At 35.5% G+C, this 19,436-nt stretch overlaps 3 protein-coding genes across 4 annotated transcripts; 2 read left to right on the top strand and 1 right to left on the bottom strand.

The window, feature by feature from the left end:
- Nucleotides 1-949: 949 nt before the first annotated feature.
- LOC114726593 (UDP-galactose/UDP-glucose transporter 2-like) lies at nucleotides 950-4,208 on the top strand. Of its 2 annotated transcripts, none has more exons than XM_028913210.1 (7): nucleotides 950-1,479; nucleotides 1,887-1,915; nucleotides 2,010-2,211; nucleotides 2,508-2,750; nucleotides 2,854-2,955; nucleotides 3,150-3,260; nucleotides 3,828-4,208. In XM_028913210.1, the coding sequence occupies exons 1-7, from the start codon at nucleotides 1,354-1,356 to the stop codon at nucleotides 4,059-4,061; spliced, it is 1,047 nt and encodes a 348-aa protein (XP_028769043.1). In that variant the 5' UTR covers nucleotides 950-1,353; the 3' UTR covers nucleotides 4,062-4,208. The 2 variants fall into 2 exon arrangements, with proteins under 2 accessions (XP_028769043.1, XP_028769044.1); XM_028913211.1 differs by having other exon boundaries at nucleotides 3,153-3,260.
- A 3,739-nt stretch (nucleotides 4,209-7,947) lies between these two features.
- LOC114726644 (uncharacterized) lies at nucleotides 7,948-9,033 on the top strand. The gene is made up of 3 exons (XM_028913308.1): nucleotides 7,948-8,258; nucleotides 8,489-8,848; nucleotides 8,931-9,033. Exons 1-3 carry the CDS (start codon nucleotides 8,097-8,099, stop codon nucleotides 9,000-9,002), a joined length of 594 nt encoding a protein of 197 aa, XP_028769141.1. The 5' UTR covers nucleotides 7,948-8,096; the 3' UTR covers nucleotides 9,003-9,033.
- Nucleotides 9,034-9,840: 807 nt separating this feature from the next.
- LOC114726587 (uncharacterized) lies at nucleotides 9,841-19,346 on the bottom strand. The gene is made up of 16 exons (XM_028913198.1): nucleotides 19,296-19,346; nucleotides 19,119-19,209; nucleotides 17,973-18,147; nucleotides 17,780-17,885; nucleotides 16,310-16,392; nucleotides 15,874-15,900; nucleotides 15,633-15,757; nucleotides 15,380-15,493; nucleotides 14,654-14,734; nucleotides 14,422-14,486; nucleotides 13,345-13,401; nucleotides 12,592-12,663; nucleotides 12,212-12,460; nucleotides 11,005-11,120; nucleotides 10,697-10,810; nucleotides 9,841-10,229 (listed from the first exon to the last, which is right to left on the bottom strand). The coding sequence occupies exons 1-16, from the start codon at nucleotides 19,344-19,346 to the stop codon at nucleotides 10,079-10,081; spliced, it is 1,677 nt and encodes a 558-aa protein (XP_028769031.1). The 3' UTR covers nucleotides 9,841-10,078.
- Nucleotides 19,347-19,436: the final 90 nt, after the last annotated feature.

The following is a 19,436-nucleotide window of genomic DNA, read 5'->3' on the forward strand; positions in this document are numbered from 1 at the left end:
TTAACTATATAATAATACCCTCCACATATTAAGAAATAAAAAATATATATGATATTAACAGTGTCATTTTATAATTATAATATATATTAATATATAAAATTAATTAATATATTAACATATATGCATATTATATTTGTGTGTGTGTAACTGAGCGACTGCGAAAGGGAATGCAAAGATAATCATGCGAAACCAAAAAAATAATAAGAGGGCACCACTAGAATATTCAAAAAATAGCATGAACATATTTGTCAAAATTCTCATAATATTTTTCTCCTCTCCAAAAACCCCCAATTTGGGAGGGGAGGAGGGGGAGGGGAGGGGAGCACAAAAGGACAAATTTTTTTAGCTCCCCTCCCCTCAAAAAAACCCCAACCAAACAAAGCCTAACGCGCGCAAATATATTTGAGTCATCTAAGTGTGACCCACGACGCTGATATCAAGACATCAGGCAATCTTATTTGGAATTATGAATACGTTTTACATAAATCAAAATAAAATTCTTTTCGCTTATTTATTTTACATTTTGTAAATCATGATTAAAAACTCTTCTCACCTCGTATTTTCATAGTCTTTTTTAAACTGATGTCCCTCTTACATTAGCTGCGTGTAGCTAACCAAGTCTGGTTCCGCATTTTTGCAAAAATTTTTTTATGATATTAATTTTATACTGTAATATCAATATATTGATTTAAAAAATGTTGTCAGGAAAATGACATATTGATTTGGAAAATACCTCACGTTTAAAACATCTCGTCTTATTGCCATACGTGGATTACAAGACACCACCGACAAAATCCACGGCCGGTGTTTCTAGGTGTTGGGATGTTCTCGTGCAGCCGGCTGACTTGGCTCTAGTTTTCCTTTTTTGTAAAATAAATAAATATATGAATAAATAAATAGATAAATATAAAGAGGAGCATCCCAGGCTTGCACGAAGCGCGCATGAGATAACCGCTCTACGCAGCGGCCAGCACTAGCAGGCCTCCCTTTCTCCTTCTGGCGAAATTGCAAACTCTCTCTCAGGGGGAGCGTCTCTGCAAATCTTCTCTCTCTCCTTCCCTGCTTGCACTCGTCATTCGTGAAAATCCGTGCTTCCATGAAAAGCTTGCTGCTTTTCATTCCCAATAAGTGCTGAGCTTTTCTTCTTTCTTCCATTCCGCACATGGACATGGCTGTACCATAGTTTAACAATTCCATTCTCCTTTTTTGTGAAACTGGGGGAACCAAAATCGACATGCAAATGCTTCAAACTCACCATCTTCTCTTGTTTTGAGGACATTTCAAGTTTGAACGTTTTGATTATTACACATCGCAGCTTTGGGAGTGATTTTAAGTAAGCAACGGGAGCGAGTGATGAAGAACGACGAGCAAACTCGCAGTCTGTTCGGTATTTCGCTCTCTGACAGGCCCAAATGGCAGCAATTTCTCATTTGTTCTTCTGGCTTCTTCTTTGGATACCTTGTTAACGGCATCTGCGAGGTAGATATCATCCTAACTTGCTTTGATTCTTAAAAATAACAAACTACAGCTTCGGAATTTAGACTTCAGACTTTTCTAGCTTATTTCTTTCTGAAGATACGGTCAAGTTTGATATTTGTTTTCTTATACTTAAAAATTTATCGAGCGTGCTTGTACTCTGTTTCCTCAGCATCTGAACACCGCTTTCTGAGGAATTAGGTTCTTTATACAGAAATCTTTTGGGTCAAGTATCTTTTTCTGCCTTTTGTCTTCTCTGCTTTTGGATTTTCCATTGGGAAGTTGGACTTCATTTTGACATCTTCTGTTGTTCTTTCTGAAAATTGAACAATTGCAATGCTTCAACTATGACACTCCCCTGCTCTATGACTATCTGTATTAAGTTCTTGACTGTATTTTCTGATTTTCAGGAGTATGTGTATAACAGGCTCCATTTCAGGCAAGCTTGTTCATCTTGTTACTGTTTTATATATCTCTTTTCTTGAGGACTTGTTAATTGATAATGAAGTGGGAGATTTGATTTCTTGTTCCAGCTACGGATGGTACTTCACATTTGTTCAAGGATTTGTTTATCTGTTTCTGATTTACCTCCAAGGCTTCACAAGCAAGCAAATGGTGAACCCATGGAAAACCTATGTGAAGCTCTCTGCTGTCCTCATGGGTTCACATGGCCTAACAAAGGGATCTTTGGCTTTCCTGAACTACCCTGCACAGATAATGTTCAAATCCACAAAGGTAAAATACAAAAAACCCTTTGGAAGCTATTGGTTGTTGACTAATCATAATGAAACACCATAATCTGTTTTATTTTATTCCTTAGTTGCTAGGAATCAGATTGTCCCGTTTAAATTCTTACTTGTGGGCTTATCGTGTCAAAATTATCCAACCTGCTTAAGATAATATTCTGGCCGTCAAGTTGAAGCTAATCAAATCCTGTTGTTTTGTTTTTGTTTTTTTTTGGGCCATGAGGCTAATTGAATGTCAGAATGTGAAACATTCGAATATAATTAGATTCAGTTTTTGTGCATTAGGTGCTACCAGTGATGATAATGGGTGCCTTCATACCGGGTCTGAGAAGGAAGTATCCATGTCATGAATATGTGTCAGCAGTACTTTTGGTGGCGGGCTTGATTCTATTCACTTTAGCAGATGCACAAACATCACCCAATTTCAGTGTCATTGGCGTTATAATGATATCCGGTGCTTTGGTCATGGATTCCTTTCTGGGAAATCTGCAAGAAGCAATCTTCACAATGAATCCCGAGACCACACAGGTTATTTTCTTAATTCCCTATGTGCGTTTTGTTTTTCATGAGAAGAAAAGGCATTCATGTCATGTTAGCCGCATGTTAATACTTGTTTATTCTCAAATCACAGATGGAGATGCTCTTTTGCTCTACTGTAGTGGGTTTGCCTTTCCTAATCCCACCTATGCTTTTAACTGGAGAGTTATTCAAAGCTTGGACTTCATGTTCACAGGTAAATGTGGGGGTGCATTCACCAAAAACGCTTGCCAATTAGTATTTGCTACATATGATTCAAGTAAATGTGCAAGTGTATTTAAAGCGAGATAAGAGTGAAAATATCGTGCATTCATGCAGAAGATCTCAGTACAATCCCAGTTACCCAATTCTTCACTTATTGCTTTCTAAAATGGGCGTTTCTTTTTGTTGCAGCATCCCTATGTTTATGGCGTGTTAGTGTTTGAAGCGATGGCCACTTTTGTTGGCCAAGTCTCTGTCCTCTCCCTCATTGCCATTTTTGGTGCGGCCACAACAGCGATGGTGAGTTTCTCTGTCACAAGCTTCTCCTGCTTCCATTATGTCAGTTTGGACCACTGAGTTTGAATTCACGCACCAAACATTCAAGTCTCACTTGTGGCCTTCAAGTCGTTTGGCGGTTGCCTTGTGAAAATACAAGATGTCATAAGGCTCAAATGGTATTAAATGACCAACGTTAACTTTTTTACAACAGTAAGTTTGAATTTGTTTTGAAAGTTGACTTTTTTAAGTTATGATGTTTCTTTGGGCTCAGGAAATGACATGGGGGATGAAATGCTACCCAATAAGGCTTAAATGGCATTAAATGATCAGCATTTTTTCCCCTACCATACATTTGAATCTGATTTGACTGTTGACTTTGCGTCTGATATTTGTTTGGATTCTCTCCTGCAAAATGTATCATTTGATTGTAATTGAATTGAATTTAATTTTATATACATTCATGCATTTGGAGGAAGATCACAGAAAAGAATATGATCCTGCATGGGGCCCACGTCCTATTTTTATGCGTATTAACCTCTTTTCACCTTATCTAAATACACTATGTATTTTGAATGTTGTGTGTGACAGATAACAACTGCAAGAAAGGCAGTGACATTAATGCTGTCATACTTGATATTTACAAAGCCGTTGACAGAACAACATGGGACTGGACTACTGCTTATAGCCATGGGAATCACACTGAAGATGTTGGCTGAAAATAAGCCTACCAACACCAACAAGGCCTTGCCCGCTTCTCCTACTGGTAATAATCAAGAGTTGACGACCACTCACACAGATGAAGAAAGGAGGCCATTAGTTTAAATGCCTGTTTTACTTCTATGCATTGCCGTTTATTATTCAGCAAGGACCAAATGATGCATTTTTATTTTTATTTTTTTAGCGAAATAAGAAATGAAGATAAATGACAATCGAGGGAGTGAGTTTAATATGCACCTTCACTTTTTTTTTTGGGTGGTTTTAACTGCATATTGCGATACGGTGAAGCATCATATTTCATAATCTGTATCAATTCTGTCACATGTTTTGTTGTGGCAAAAAAATCGGACGATATTTGGGGAAAAATAAATTTTGATATCACATCAAGTTTTTTCTTCCACATACAAGCACATTCCATCTCCTCTTTAGGGATTTGCTTGAAATCTTGAATTGATACGCTTGTTTCAATTCTTCATTTATTTTTGGAAATTTACCCAAAAAAACGTGTTTTGATAAATTAATTAACTACTGGAGAATTTTAAAAAAATGCTTTTGAATTTTAAAATTTTAAATTAGTCTTGTTTACTATATTTTAATAATAAATGACAACAAATGACAGTATATTTTTGTAGTCTTGGGATTTTGAAATTTTAGAGATATTTTTTGGGATTTTCCCATTAACTAGTGTTGGGGATTCCCAACCAATCATTATATAAACTTTTTTCAGAAAATCAAGTACCCTATTGATGGTGGTAAAACTTGATTACATATGCATGCTTGTTAATTTGTAATAATTTTTTGACATATATATTTTATTAGTAGTGGTAAATAATTGCAGTGGATCTCTTTGTAAGATTATACCCCCACCTTAAGCATAGACACAATTTACCTAATTACAAGCACCAATAAAATAGTTATTAAATTAAAAATTTTCCTTTCTAATTTTATCCTCAATTAAATGTCATTATTTTTTCAACTTTAAATACCTTTATCGAACAGGTGAATCTTAACAATTTATTAGCGGCATCGTAGGGAAAAACTTTAATTAGTTTTAAAATCTTATAAAGTGTATTATAATTAGGAAAGGAGGAGATACAAGCCAACATGGCTTATGGTACATTCTTACAATGCAAAGTTCAGTACTATAGTTTTTTCTTTTAATTAGAAAAAAGGAAAGCATCTAATCAGTGCAATGTACCAGGCGATTTATTTTTACTTATATGAAAAAATTTTTAAAAAAGTATTTTTAGAGGTAACTCCTCGTAAACGAAAACGGTAGAAGCGCCAAATGATGGACGCCTAATGAAGTGTTAGATAATTTATTAAAATTTGGGTAAATGCACAGCATCCTATTTTAGTTACATTTCTGGGGGGGAAAAAATCATGAACCTCGGTGATGGAGGCGCCCAGACTCGTTCAGTAATAATAAAGCAGGGTGGCAACTAAAGTAACCAAAAAAATACATGAGTGGCCACGTGTTGGTGCATCTGCATGCAACATGACACACTCACTTTGACCTCGCACATCTGTGTGTGTGTGTGTGTCACCGCCCTGTAAAAACTATAAAGTGACCGAGTAACAGTAAAAATTGTTACAGTTTAAACCCCACAATAATGGGTGACGCTGACGTAGAATGTAGCAGCGGCGCCACAGCAAGGCTGTTATCGGCCGCGGTGGAGGAGGGCGGAGGCGGCAGAGGAAGCAGACCAAAAGAGCCATGGAGAGGAGAATATGTAAAAAGCGTAGTATATGTAGGCCTTGACGCTATTATCACTTGCTTCTCTCTCATTTCCTCCATCTCTGCCACTCGTCGCTCCTCTGCAGGTATCTTTATAATTCCATTTCTCTCTCACGAACCAATTCTGTTCTTTCACATTAGACTAATTTAAGCTAGGACATATAAAGGACAAAGATAGAGTTCCACGGGTTTGGCCTGGTCTCATGTTAAAGATTTTTTTTTTTGGGGAAATCTGAAAGGGGTTGACTTAGGGGGTGTTTGGATGATTGTCCAAACCATGGTTTGGGAAAAAATTACCTAAACACCTATCAATTTTTCAAAACCATGGTTTTATGATAAAACCATGGTTTGCCTATCAAAACCAAGGTTTTGTAATAAGCTAAAAAATTTTGCTTTTTGAGTGGTTCTCCCCCACCCCTTACGTATGGTATTTTTTTTTTTTGGTTGAAAATAATTATTTAGTTTTCTAAAAACATAATCTTATATTTTATAATTATATATACACATATTAACAATTACCACATCTTGTTTTTAATACAAGACCTCATTTGATTTTTATTTAGTCCTAAATATAAAACCTCAATCTACTTTATTTCTCATATTTGTCTATCGTTTTTTAAGTTATAACCAATAAACTTGATTAATAGGGATATTGTAGGAAAGGCAACACCTGTTTATTACAAATAACTAACTTAATTTATTTTTTTAATTTACTCAAATTAGTCAACTAACTCTTACATTAACAACTGGATATAGTAATTAATATATGTTTTTATACATTGTTTATTATGTTGGCAAAAAAAACTTAATAAATTTATTATTTCGGTTTTTAATGTAGGACCTAATTGGAGAGTTAATATTGGTCTTAAATGTAAGATTATTGTTCCGGTCATTAATCTAAAACCTAATTAGAGAGTTAATATATAGACAAGGTCTTAATACCTTCATCAATAGAATCTTCATTTCATATGACTCGGCTTCGTGACTCCATAAGAGATCAAATTATTCACTATATACAAGAATAATCATGTCCCTTTTATTTTCTTTTTTCTTTTCAGATAATGTAATGTGTTGTTAAAAAAAACTACTTAGACAAATATATTTCGTTGCAACCTCTATTATTAAGACAATTAATATGAAATTTTTTTGTGTGGTTATTTAATTTTGTGAAAAAAATATGGGATTTCATCTTTAAAATTTTTAAGAAATAACAATATTTTTTTTGGCAAAGTAAATCATTTTCCTAAAAACATATTTAATTATTTTATTAATATATATACACTTTAATTTTTTATTAATTATATTATTTATGTCTTATTTATTATGTTGCCAAAATATATATTATTAACAAATTTATTACTTCAAATAAACATATATTATGAAATATATCTTACATGTAATTATCATTTAAACTTATGTTCTTTTTAGTAATTTCTACATATCAAAAAGCACTTCTGACAACAATTATCCAAACACTCTCACTTTATCAGAATCACTTTTTCAGAAAATCTATTCTTTCAAGATCTATTCTCTCCAGAAGCTATTCTCCAAACCATAGTTTTGCTTCATCCAAACACCCCCTTACACCTATTTATTAGAAACAACAATAATAGTTCTAGTCAATACACTTGATTAGTAAGGATATTTTAGGAAAGATAACACCTATTTATTACAAATAACTAATTTAATTTCTTTCTTTAATCTTTTCAAATTAGTTAACTAGCTCTTATAATTAGAACGACGAATGTAGTATTAAATTTTTTGTCCTGTATCTATGCCATGCATTGTCATTTGTCAACTTCATATACAAAGCTACAGCGTGTTTCTCATTACAAAAATCCAAGTTTAAGCCCGATAATTAGTCACCACACATTTCGCCAACTAGTTCCCACCGGTCTTATCTGTAAGTGAGGGCCACACTGGTTATACGGTCATCGAAAATGAAGGTTTATGCACATTTTGTCTAGATCATCCTAATTCGGACACTTCATATCTTATCATTATTTATTAAATTTTCATTCTTTTATCTTTAATAAAACAAGATGCAAAATGATGTTAATCTTCTAACTATCAATGCACAAAAGAATAATCATTTAAATAAAAAAAGAGAGAAAAAGATAATAATAGAATCAAGACTTTTCAAGATCCTAACAAGTGGTATCAAAAGTCAAGTTCAGCAGGACATGATGGAAAGCCCAATTTTTTTTAAGAAGTTATTTTTATGCACTTGGGTTCTCATGCCAAGAAGTACAACTAATTCCTGTCTAGTTACAACACAAAATTTGCAGCCCATCGTGTGCAAATTTGATGAATTTACTAACTTCAGTGCTGCAAATAAAAATGTATTCATAGTGGATGTGCTGGTTCTGGGGTTTGCAAACCTTGTGGCGGATGCAATATCAATGGGGCTCGGGGACTTCCTGTCAAGCAAGGCCGAGCAAGATGTTCTTGTCAAAAAAAGGCAAGCAACTGAATGGGATGTCGCGAACCACAGAAGTGAAGAGCAAAAGGAGCTAATTAGACACTATGAAGCTCTTGGGATGGAAAATCATGATGCAACCATGGTATGTATGAGAAAAACACTTACCCTTTATTGCAGTTATTTGGAGAAAGTTGACATTTGAAGCTGAATATGTCTGCATAATCCCAATAACAATAGCCCACCACACAATGAAATTGTCCAAAATTACAAGAGAAACACGTCTTTTTAAGTACTACGAAATGGTATCACTGGTTGTGTGCTTATTTGAACAAGATAGTTGGCGATCAACTTACTCCATTTCTTTTCCGGAAGGCCGTGAACATGTTTGCCAAATACAAGAACATATTGGTGGAGCAGAGAATGGGAAGTAACAAGGAAATGGTGCCAGCAGATGGAGAAGTTCAGCCATGGAAGAATGGGCTTGTCACCTTTGTTTCATTCATGCTGTTCGGTTCTGCCCCTCTACTCGCTATCGTCGTTCTCATTCCATTCACAAACAATGATTCCGTCAAGTTCATGGGATCTTGTATTGTCACAGCACTGGTTCTTGCTCTTCTGGGGGTAGCAAAGGCAAGGATTGCAAGTAACAACTATGTCTCTTCTGTTGCTGTCACTCTCTTCAATGGAATCGTAGCTGCAGCTGCTGCTTACTCTCTCGGATGGTCCCTTCAGCATGTGACAGGCATGCAAGAATGATGTCTTGAGGCAACCTTTGATGTTGTTGTTTTATTTTGTTGGGGGCCAGGGACTCTAGACAACCTCGTCGATCAAAATCCCCCCTTTTTCATCACACGCAGTGCTATTACTAGAATGGAATATACAATGACTTAATTTGCTTGGACTGAGATGTTCAGATTTTCAAAAAATCGAATTATCACTTCAGGTGATCGAAACCCGTTTTTTCCCCATGTGCAAAAAAGTCGTTAATCATGCGAAACGCGACTGAACCAGCAAACTAGGTCTAGAGGAGGCTTTTTGGGATTTTTGAGATGGATTGTAAAGAATGGTTTAATGCCCGTTTGGTATGTGGAAAAGATTTTGAAGGAAAAGGAAGTGGAAATGGAATGAAAATGAGATTTAAAAACATATTTTGCATGTCAATGAAAGTCTCGCATAATTCTTCATCGAAATGAATGTTTACAATATCAAATGACTACGATATCTTTTGAACAAAATAAACCATTAAAGAAGATAAACCCACACCAGCACGGCGACCGACCAAATCACCATTCAAGGCCACCAAAACAATGGAGTAAGGAATCACAAATCAGAAAATAATAACAATAATAATAATAAAATATTAGTATTTTTTGTCTTTAATATAAGAGCTAGTTAGTTAATTTGAGCATATTAAAAAATTTGTTAACTTAGTTATTTGTATCAGGTGTTATCTTTCTTAAAATACCTATACTAATCATGTGTATTGACTGTAACTACCATTTGATGAAACCTTTAGTACGCAGAACTAATACAAGAATTAGTTTAAAAAAATAAAAAAATACAAAAGACGAAATGAATTGGAATAGTAGAATAACAACGGTCTTGAACATGAGAACGACAACAATTATACATTTCAATCCATAGCGCAAAAGGGGCCCAAAAATGAAAACCAAAAAGCAGATTTCAATCCGCGATTTCGAGCCGTAAAGGACGTCAGAACCAGATTTCATCCCGCCATTCAGTGTTCTTCTATAGCCGAAATTGCAGAGACAAAAGCCCCCGAAATAGAAATGGAAAAGGAATCATTAGACGCCAGAAAGTAGAGATGGGGAAGCTAAAACGTCAGACGCAAGTTAACAAGAAATGTTAAACTTGTTGACCTCGTCCAGTAAGAGTCAGACCTCAGTATACCAAAGTCACATTTATTTAACGGGAAAAGGAGACTACAGGTGACAGAATTCTCTATCTCTCTTCTACATCTAAGGATAATTGCAGAGCGTGTTCTGCTTCTTTCAAGAATAAGCGAGTGAGTTGCTTTTGGCCTCGCCGATATACTATAGAAAACCATTGGTTTCTACTCATAGACTTGTGCTCCTCAGTCTCATTGGTGTTGCTGCAGGTTTGGAAAATATATTAGAAAGAGAACGATAACATGGAAAAGGAAAACAGTTCATATGGTAGATTCAAGATACCACAAAAATGTAAATCCGACCCACAAAATTATTTCTTCTCCTCTATTCTTCATTTCTCTTTGAATGCGCTAAAAGAAGATCAATGGTGCATAAGATTGATGGTAGATGAAATGTTTTAGTGGTTAAAAGAAAGGAATAGTGTTAGTAAAGAGTACAGTAATAAAAACTCAGGTACTCTAATGGCGAGGCCCTCACTATAAATCAGAGCCCGTGCTCTCATTTAGTCAATGTACTGTCTTTGGAAGGATGTCTAATGCGGAGGATTCATGACGTGTACCAAAGTTTATCCTTTTTCCCCCAAGAAGACAGTGAATCTCGTGTAACCCTTTCTACTTAGCAATTAAAAGGTACAAGTCAAATTACTCCGATCAAGGAAACTAATTCCTACCTTGAACTATTCTTCAACTGTTGGTTATCATCCCGGCTATCAATAATAAGGGCCTTGTTCAGCAAATCAGTGTCGCTTTCCTCCGTTCCAGAACCCTCTTCAAGATCCATTAACCTTGCATGCAGTGCAATTGGTCAGTGTGAGCCACAGGATACACCTTAATTCCAAACTAGGCGAGATCCATTTTACTCAATATGGGAAATGCCTCATAACATCATTTGCAAAAGGCAAGTTGCAAGAAGCATCAGTATATCGCTTATACTTCATGTAAAGCTGTCAGAAATTATTAAGTATTTCCTGGCACTTACTTAACTCGAAGAAGATCAACAAGCAATTGGAAGGCTCCAGAATCGCCACAGACCTCCCAGACTGCTGATTGAACATCCGTATCCGATGGTTCTCTTTCCTCTCCAGATCCAAGAAGCTTTAGAGGAAAAAATTAAGTTAAAACGTTGGATTCAGATATAGATAAATAATTGAATGAAATGCTTATATATTTGCTTCTGGGAGAAGTGATAAAGTGTTCTTGACCCCATATATAAATAAACAAATAGATTTCGCTCAGGCCCAGAAATTAGCCCGCATGTGTGTTGCCACTTGGCAATGGGAGAAACCGAATCAGTTGTTTTCCTATCTCTCTACTTCTTTCATTATTTGCAATAAATTTACTAAGGTTCAAAGACCATATCCTTTTTTTTTTTTGGAGAAAATAAAAACTGCCCTTTCTATTCCTTCTCTTTGAAATGCAACAAAACCTTTAAAAATTTCAAATTTTGATTCGATTTGATTATGCTAGTCCCCAAGGGAAGTATGCAAGTACTACTATTCACTCACCATCTGATTCATTTATCACACAAGAAAATACATAATTCATCTTTTAACACGTTGAAGGAAATAAAATGAACTACACTTCCGGTCTTTAATGTAAGCCCTAGTTAATTAATTTGAGTAGATTAAAGATGTTAGTTAAATTAGTTAATATGATATACTTTTCTTAAATATTATTTCTTATACTTGATTATTGTTAGGAGAATATCAATAGGGTTAATTTGAGAAAAATTAATAAATTTATGAAATAGATCATAAACATAGGATCAACATCAACTCCCCAATTAGGTCCTACATTAAGGACTGGAGGAGCATCTTCTAATTGCATGGGATTTTATTTTTTGCAGTCTCTTGCAGTAGAAAATACATTAAATCATATATTTGCCAGTTGCTACCTTATAAAACATTGCATGGTAGTAGGGTCTTTTTGTCAGCCACTGAGAGAGGTAATGCACACTTGACATTCTTAATGGCCATACAAGAAAATAAATAAAATAATTATATTTAGTATTTGCTCTCAACTATGTGATCAAAAGAGAGTTACAGAAACTGAAAATTATAGCTGCATCAGAAATCCTCAATGTCTCTGATAAGCCCAATAGGCTGGTGGGTCATGTTTATACGAAGAACAGGCCGAGGATATCTAATGACAGGAAATGGGGAAAGGTTTATGAAAATAAAACGCACCTCTTCAAGCAGTGAGGAAACTTTAAAGATCTCATTCTCCTGCATGGCAATGGTCCTCAAGGCTGTCATAAACTTCTCGGGAAAGACCAGCTTATTTGCATAAGATGGTGTCTTCCGTTGACCACTCCAACTATAATTGCAAACTTGGTCTACCTTGCACCTCTCATTTTCCCCACCTTTTTTGGTGCCTAAAGGAAAAAACCCATGATCCAACAAAGTCTTGGGCAAAAGACATCTCATCTCAGCCTTCTGTAAATATAAACAAGAGAAAGCAATTGATTTACAATAGCAATAAACACCAAGAACAATAATTACTAGGATTTTTACGAACTTAAAGGTAACACATAATAAGTCCAATAGGAGATACATTACTTGCATACCTGTGCTTCAAGAAGCCGACTTTTGGATTCTGAGCAAGATATAGAAGCAATTGCTTCTGCTGGATAGTGGACCTGAAAGGACCCAACATCTTTGATAAGCTATGATATACATCAGACCATATTAAGTGTGATCAAATGCAAGTTTAATCACGAACTGAGATAGGGCAATTAACAGCAGTAACAACCGCAAACAATACCCAGGGCAAGGGGCAAATTCGAAACACAACTATAGTTGCAAAACTGCCAGCTGGATTAAGTTATGATCTGCTATAGTGGCAGAGCTGCTTGGAATGCTATCTTATAGTACTTGATAAAAAGCCGGGGGAAGAAATAGGCACACATTTTAGATTTCAAAGTTATATTTGAAACTGCAATAAAAATTAAAACATTTCTTTCAGCCCATCACGTCAGTATGATTGCATTTATGTATTTCCTTATTGAAAAGATGAGTGGCTGAATTGTGAATGCATATATGCCTACACACACATGCAGAAGGAGGCTCCAGCCTAAACGATTCTACCATAATGGTATTTTATGCGTGGTTTTAGGAACAATCATCTCTTTTTATGCGTAAGAGTGTTTAATGTTCTTGTTATGATTTACGTCATTATGAACACGAAGACAAAGAAGTTACTTTACTTTAAGTCCCAAATGATATATTATACCATAGACAACAATAAAGAAGGGGAATAATATGCTAAAGAGAAGTTTTGCCAAGGGTGTACAAATTACATACTAAATGAAAGCTGTTACCATGAGATAGTCATCTGGGTTATTATCGATCACAAAACCATACAGATAGAGAAGTTCCTGCATAGAATAGAAGAAAATAAAAACAATGCAGCAGTTGAAATGAACTTAAGAGTAAATTTTAATCAGCAACTAAAATCATGTATTTTGATGTATATGAAGGTATATCTGCAAATATATCACTAACTGTATGTGAAAGAACGATTTGCAAAAGGTAAATATGGACTCAAATAAATTAAAAAAAGCCTCATGACAAGCTTTTTACTAAAAACTGGAAGGCCTTTCTGCCTCAATCATAGAACACTGATGCCCAATAAAAGGAATGGTTAAATAAGATAATACAGGCATATAAAAATGATGTCATACAGTGTTAGTTTAGGCTAAATGAAACATGAGAAAAAAACCTAGCGAAGTACCCTAATACTTCCAATGTATGGACGCATGCTTTGCCGTCACTTGGGGGGATGAAAAAACCACCAGCGTACTACATAATTAAGAGAGACTAAATTCTAATCATGTGGAAAATTATTGACGCTTCTAGTCAGAGAAGTATTGCACAGAAAAAGAGGTTGGTGGGGCGCTGATTGCAGGGTCATCAAAATCTGAACTGAAAACTGGTGCATGGGAGCATGCCATACAATCTTGGACCAAGCATATTGTGATAAGGTGCATTGTTGCTGAAACAATGGTGTGTAGAATGCACCAGGCTCAGTTTGGCTTCTGGCAGCAGACTCTTTAAAGGAAAAATGATAAATCAGGGGCGGAAAAGATCAAAATTATAGTCAAAACAAAGGTAACGCAAATTAAATGCTTCCAGCATGCAGAAACACAAATGCTTTATGCCCATATATCAAAATTTAAAACTGCAAAAGGGAGAGAGAAATTTATATCAACATCGGAAAAAAAGGGTCTTGCATGTGAAAAAGCAAAAAGTCTTTTACGGATTAAGGATGTTGTGACAATGCATTGAAACTTCAACATACGCTCAAAGGTAAACTTTCAAATCCAAATAATAATCCATGAAATCGGAAACATTTTTTTCCCTTCTGTTTTTAACCTTGGATGGGATAACAACAATACCTCATTTCCTTTGTTGCCATAGCTAATTGAAATTTCTTGACCAATCTCTGAGGGATTTTGCGCAGCTTAACAGTTGAGAAAATAAAGATCAGTAATGTATTGAATGATGAAGCTACTTAAATGGAGTCGCAGAGAAGAAAAATAAAACGGCATGTCAAAAGCAATAAAAGTAAAATTCAGGAGTTAACAAGGGAATAGTTGCCAGACTGAACAAGAAAGAGAACAATATTACCAGACAGAAGGTACATGGAAGAAGGAAGATGCGTGACTGATCCAGTTCCATCGATTTCCCAAGTTGCTATTGGCTTCAGATCTGAAAGGCCAATCATGGCAAGTCAGTCACTAGAGACATTTGAACTAAAAGTTTGAAAATTTTTCAAGGCATTTTGCATTTATAGCTTTAAGTCAAACCATGCTGCAAATAGCCATGCATACATGCATATGCAGATACAATCTTGTTTAACTCTAATGTCAAACAGAAGGAATAATTGACATTTATCTGACATCTTTCTAATTTTCAACTTTCCTTCTGGAGCAGGATCCAAGAGATAAGTAATACATGACACCATTATTACCATGAAAAACAGAAGAATACAACCACTAAAGCAAACCCATCTAGACACGGGCTTGAAAGAAAGGGATCTGCGGAAGTAGAGAAAGAAAAACAGCAAAGGCTCCTTGTTTTGGTGTATAATAAATGTAATAAATAAGTCTTATCCATGATAATAGCACAAGTTTACAGATGTTCATCAGAAAGCCAATCAACAACCCAAGAAAAAGGTGAAAGTCTAGGAATGACTTTTGTCTATGAGAATGGAATTTTCTTCTTCTAGCTATATCTAAACCCTAAATTTAAAAGGGGCAAATCAGAAGAACTTAACAAATGGAGAAACAAAAAGAAAGGGGCTCAAAACACATTAAGTGAATTGAAATGTATAGATTTCATTAAACAACCTACCATGGTTGCAAAAGTCAATGCCCGGGACAAGACCCTCCACCCAAACTAGGTCTCCCTGTATTTTGTTACAGGCCATCTCATTGATTTCATCATCAGATTTTTCAACCTGGCTTTCTGAAATGAAACTTGCCAATATTAACATGATGACTTATATTCAGCAAAGGCTGAAAGAGGATCATTCAAATTAACTGAATAAACCAGAATATAATTAAAAAATAGGAAAATGATGGACTTGTTTTATCACCATATTCACCATTAATTAGAGTCTTGACACTTCCATTGACTGAAATGCAACTGTCAGGTGTTTGCATTTTCGGAAATACAAAAGAACGAGGAAAAGGGATATTCAAAGCACGACTCCAGAATACTGAATTTGCCCTAGCATTGAGGTGAATCTGCTGTTAGCCTCCAAGGGTAGAAGTTCTGATAGTTGACTAAAAGCTATAAAGATTAATTATTTGATGTAATAGTAAAGGTTCATGAGAAGCACATACCAAAGGAAATCTTCAAAGCACACATCACTAGTGAAACAGATGAGACAGAAAGGAAGCAGTTTTAGTATAAGATTATAATTTAGCTAAGAAACGACTATTTGAAAACACATCTTATTCTGGCCAAACACACACACACACACGCACAGCTTACAGAGTGCTAGGCAGTTCCATGGTTCTCATATCAGGTAAATTAGTAAAAAATGAATTAATTACAACATTGTAGAACAATAGGAATGTCAAAATCATAGTCCCCACAACAAAATTAATATTATTAATAAAAAGCCAATGCTTACTACCCACAGATTATAATACTTTAAATTTCTCAAATGTAAATACAACAACAACAAAAGAAGCCTAGTTCCACTAGGCAGGAATCATGTCAAGTGTAAATAACCCATTAATAAAGACAGACTACATCAAGTCACCCAATACATACGTCTCTGAATATCCATCAAGAATCAGGAGCTTCTTCACCAAAGCCTTGACTTTGGTATCATACAACGACAGCAAGTTTTTCTTCTGCAAGATGAACCAATTCACATGTGCTATTAAGTGAGATAGGAAAAAGCTTGTGACAGAATTGACATCTGGTTCTTTCCCAGACCACATTAATCATAATAGACATATTTATCTCAAACACTGAATCAACCAAAATTTGAACCATAGAGATCTCTATCACATCACAAAAATCAGCACTAGAAGACTAGTTTGGTATTTGGGATTGGGTAACGATCATACTGGTTCTTGTATCAGTACTACAATTATGCATTCCTGCTTAAAGTTCAGAACTTCATCAAGACAGTTGGAATCCCGTGTTTATTGCACATTATTCCCATACTATTTTTTTTATTTGCCTCTATGGAGTAGATGACAATGCAGCCTTCTTCCTTGTAACTCTCTGCTATATCTTTATAAGGCATTTATTTTGTTGTCTTCTGCTCCTTAGTTATGCGGAGTGATTGGCTGATTCTTGTAGCCTACTCTCTTTAAACATACGTAATCCCATTTTTTTTCCAGTAAGACAGACTTCAAACGCTCAATAGTCCGAAAATCTTCATGGCATAGGAGCCCACAGAGGCCTGATTCATACCCACATACTATGCAAAAATATCACAAAAAATTCCACATTTTGGAATCTACATTCTTGTATGATAGAAGGCAGCATACACCCCTTCACTGCTCTCATAAGGCCTTGATAAACTAAAGCCGGCAGCCACTCTTCTAGAACAGGCGTACTCCGCCACCTCTGTTGATCTGTTTGTCTCTCTTGTGACCACAGATATCATAATTTCTGTCAAACCACTTCCTATTCCCATGTTGATCATAATTTCTGTCAGCCAGTTAAGATTGCTGTATGAATAAGGTGACCTCAGGAAATTAGACCTAGTCCTTCTGCAAATGGTGTGATAGGAACCATGGTCCACTAATTTTTTTTTTTTTGGGGTCTTTGTGGAGCAAATTCAATGCTGATTTCTCCTTTTTTTATTTCATACTTTATTAGATTTTGTTAGGCACCCATTTACTTTGCCTTTTGCTCCCTACTTCTGTGAAGACGTTGGCTGATTCTTATAGCCCACTCTGTATGTTATCCCTTTCTGCACTAAGTATGAATGTAAACTCTCAATAACCTGAAAAATTAACTACAGATTCCTCCTATGCCATTCAACTATTCAAGTAACCAACCAAATGCAGACTCTAATTAGTAACATTAAGCACGGAGAAAGCACAAAACTACTACAAGAAATTTGAAAATTAAACATAGACATCAGCTGTCTACTGCCTATATGTCAAAAATTCATAATCATCCCTTTTCTATATCACGATATGTCCTTGAATTGGCAAGAGAAGCATAAGTTTTATTAAAAGAATTAATTGTTGTCAAATTATCGATCAGAAGATAAATCACCTGCAATTCAGTAGCACGGAACAATGTTGTTCCCCTCAGCTCTTGAAGATCATCATCACTAAACCAAAGTGGATTTCTGAAACTAGTTGGAAGCATGTCAAGGTACCTGAATTCATTTTCCACAAGTAAAACTCATGACAAAGAATAAAGCAAAACCATCAACTAAAAGTCAAACATAATCAACCAAACATACGGCTTCCATGAAGAATTATGACGCAAGCGCTCCATAGTCAAGAACAAAATCATCAAGAACCTGTCATCTACTTCTCCTTCTTCAAACATTGCCCTGCATTCGGGACCGAGAAGAGGATCTTGCAATACCCTCATTGGAGTTATTGCTAAATCCAGCGGAACAACCAGTAGAACCCCTGCTTCATGGAGAATTTAACACCACTTGATCTATTTTCAAGAGCTAATAGAAAGGAGATATTTTTTAGGTGGAAATATACTCATGAACTCCTATTTCAGAAACATTTGTCACATTTTTCACAGCATAGTATAGACTTAAAAAATTAGACAGAGTCCTATACGGTAGCATTAAACTAAATGCATTTAGCAGGCATTGCTTGACTTTGAGATGGTTGCATCGAAATATATCGTATGTTATCTAATCAAACTTAATGAATCATGTTTCAAGCAAATATCACCAGGAAATGTATTTCCTATATTAGTTAGTCTAATTCCCTATATTTAGGGAAGAATACATCAACCCGTGACAAGGATTTACTTATCTGATACCTTTTTCCCCCCCTCGGTGAACACATGTCTGATACTTTGCCCACTTCAATTTGAAAATTCGAATAAAAATTCCTCCTTTGATTAAGAATGCTTGCAGCCAAATGCAACTTGTATCATTCTGGTCATAATATATGTATAGCTACAACTAAAAACCGTCTTATGGCGATGACTGACAATGCTTTTCCAGAAAATCTAATTTGAAACAAGCAGGTTAAATGATCTGCTTTTCACGAATTGATCAACTATGATGCAAGTTTGTTATCGTTACTATCAGCCAGAAAGACTACTTATTTATGCTCCATACACCAGGCGTATGCATTAAAGATAGCTTATTTTTTACCCAAAAGAAGCACGTGTACATTCAAAATTCCAAAAAAGACACGCTAGCAGAATTACACATCCAATGCTCCAATTTCTAGGTTTAGCCATCAATGACAAAGTTTCAAGTTTAGAGCTCAAATCCTTCAATCAACACCAACTTTACATTTTCTCAGCTAGTGGGCGAAGAACAAGCAAAGCAATGGTAAGATGACCCCCGCCACATATATTTAAAATGATCTCTAAATATACTTGATTGAAGTGTTTGGAAGATTCGGATTACCATCGGAAACATCTTTAGTTGAAAAGATGCCAAACCCTTTTCTGGAATCACAATACTTGATGCTGCAACCATGAAGTTGAACTCCATTCCCCTAAATTCAAAACCCAACAAATTTAAAATAACCAACGCAACAAAATATCCCTGTCTCTATTACTGATTGAAACTGTGTCAAGCAACCTGTAGCCACTGGAGGAACCGTGCGAGCTTCGCTTCTTCTGAGCTCGCCATGGCGACCGAAAGTAGGAATATTAGATTTGTTATATTTACGAGTTGACAAAACGGACGCGTCCCACTTCGAAAGCGCCTAAACAAAAACAA

The sequence above is a fragment of the Neltuma alba genome, unplaced genomic scaffold, assembly GCF_004799145.2.
Source record: "Neltuma alba isolate B1F8T4 unplaced genomic scaffold, ASM479914v2 tig00012396_pilon, whole genome shotgun sequence".
NCBI lineage: Eukaryota > Viridiplantae > Streptophyta > Magnoliopsida > Fabales > Fabaceae > Neltuma > Neltuma alba.

Coding starts and splice junctions, on each gene's coding strand:
- LOC114726593 (XM_028913210.1), top strand. CDS start 1,354: ATGAAGAACGACGAGCAAACTCGCAGTCTGTTCGGTATTTCGCTCTCT. Junction 1,480..1,886: donor TTGTTAACGGCATCTGCGAG/GTAGATATCATC, acceptor TCTGATTTTCAG/GAGTATGTGTATAACAGGCT. Junction 1,916..2,009: donor TATAACAGGCTCCATTTCAG/GCAAGCTTGTTC, acceptor TTCTTGTTCCAG/CTACGGATGGTACTTCACAT.
- LOC114726644 (XM_028913308.1), top strand. CDS start 8,097: ATGGGGCTCGGGGACTTCCTGTCAAGCAAGGCCGAGCAAGATGTTCTT. Junction 8,259..8,488: donor AAAATCATGATGCAACCATG/GTATGTATGAGA, acceptor CTTTTCCGGAAG/GCCGTGAACATGTTTGCCAA. Junction 8,849..8,930: donor CTCTCGGATGGTCCCTTCAG/CATGTGACAGGC, acceptor CAGGGACTCTAG/ACAACCTCGTCGATCAAAAT.
- LOC114726587 (XM_028913198.1), bottom strand. CDS start 19,346: ATGGCGAGCTCAGAAGAAGCGAAGCTCGCACGGTTCCTCCAGTGGCTA. Junction 16,393..17,779: donor TCCGTGCTACTGAATTGCAG/GTGATTTATCTT, acceptor TTCATCTTGCAG/AAGAAAAACTTGCTGTCGTT. Junction 15,494..15,632: donor TGTCAAGACTCTAATTAATG/GTGAATATGGTG, acceptor GTTTCATTTCAG/AAAGCCAGGTTGAAAAATCT.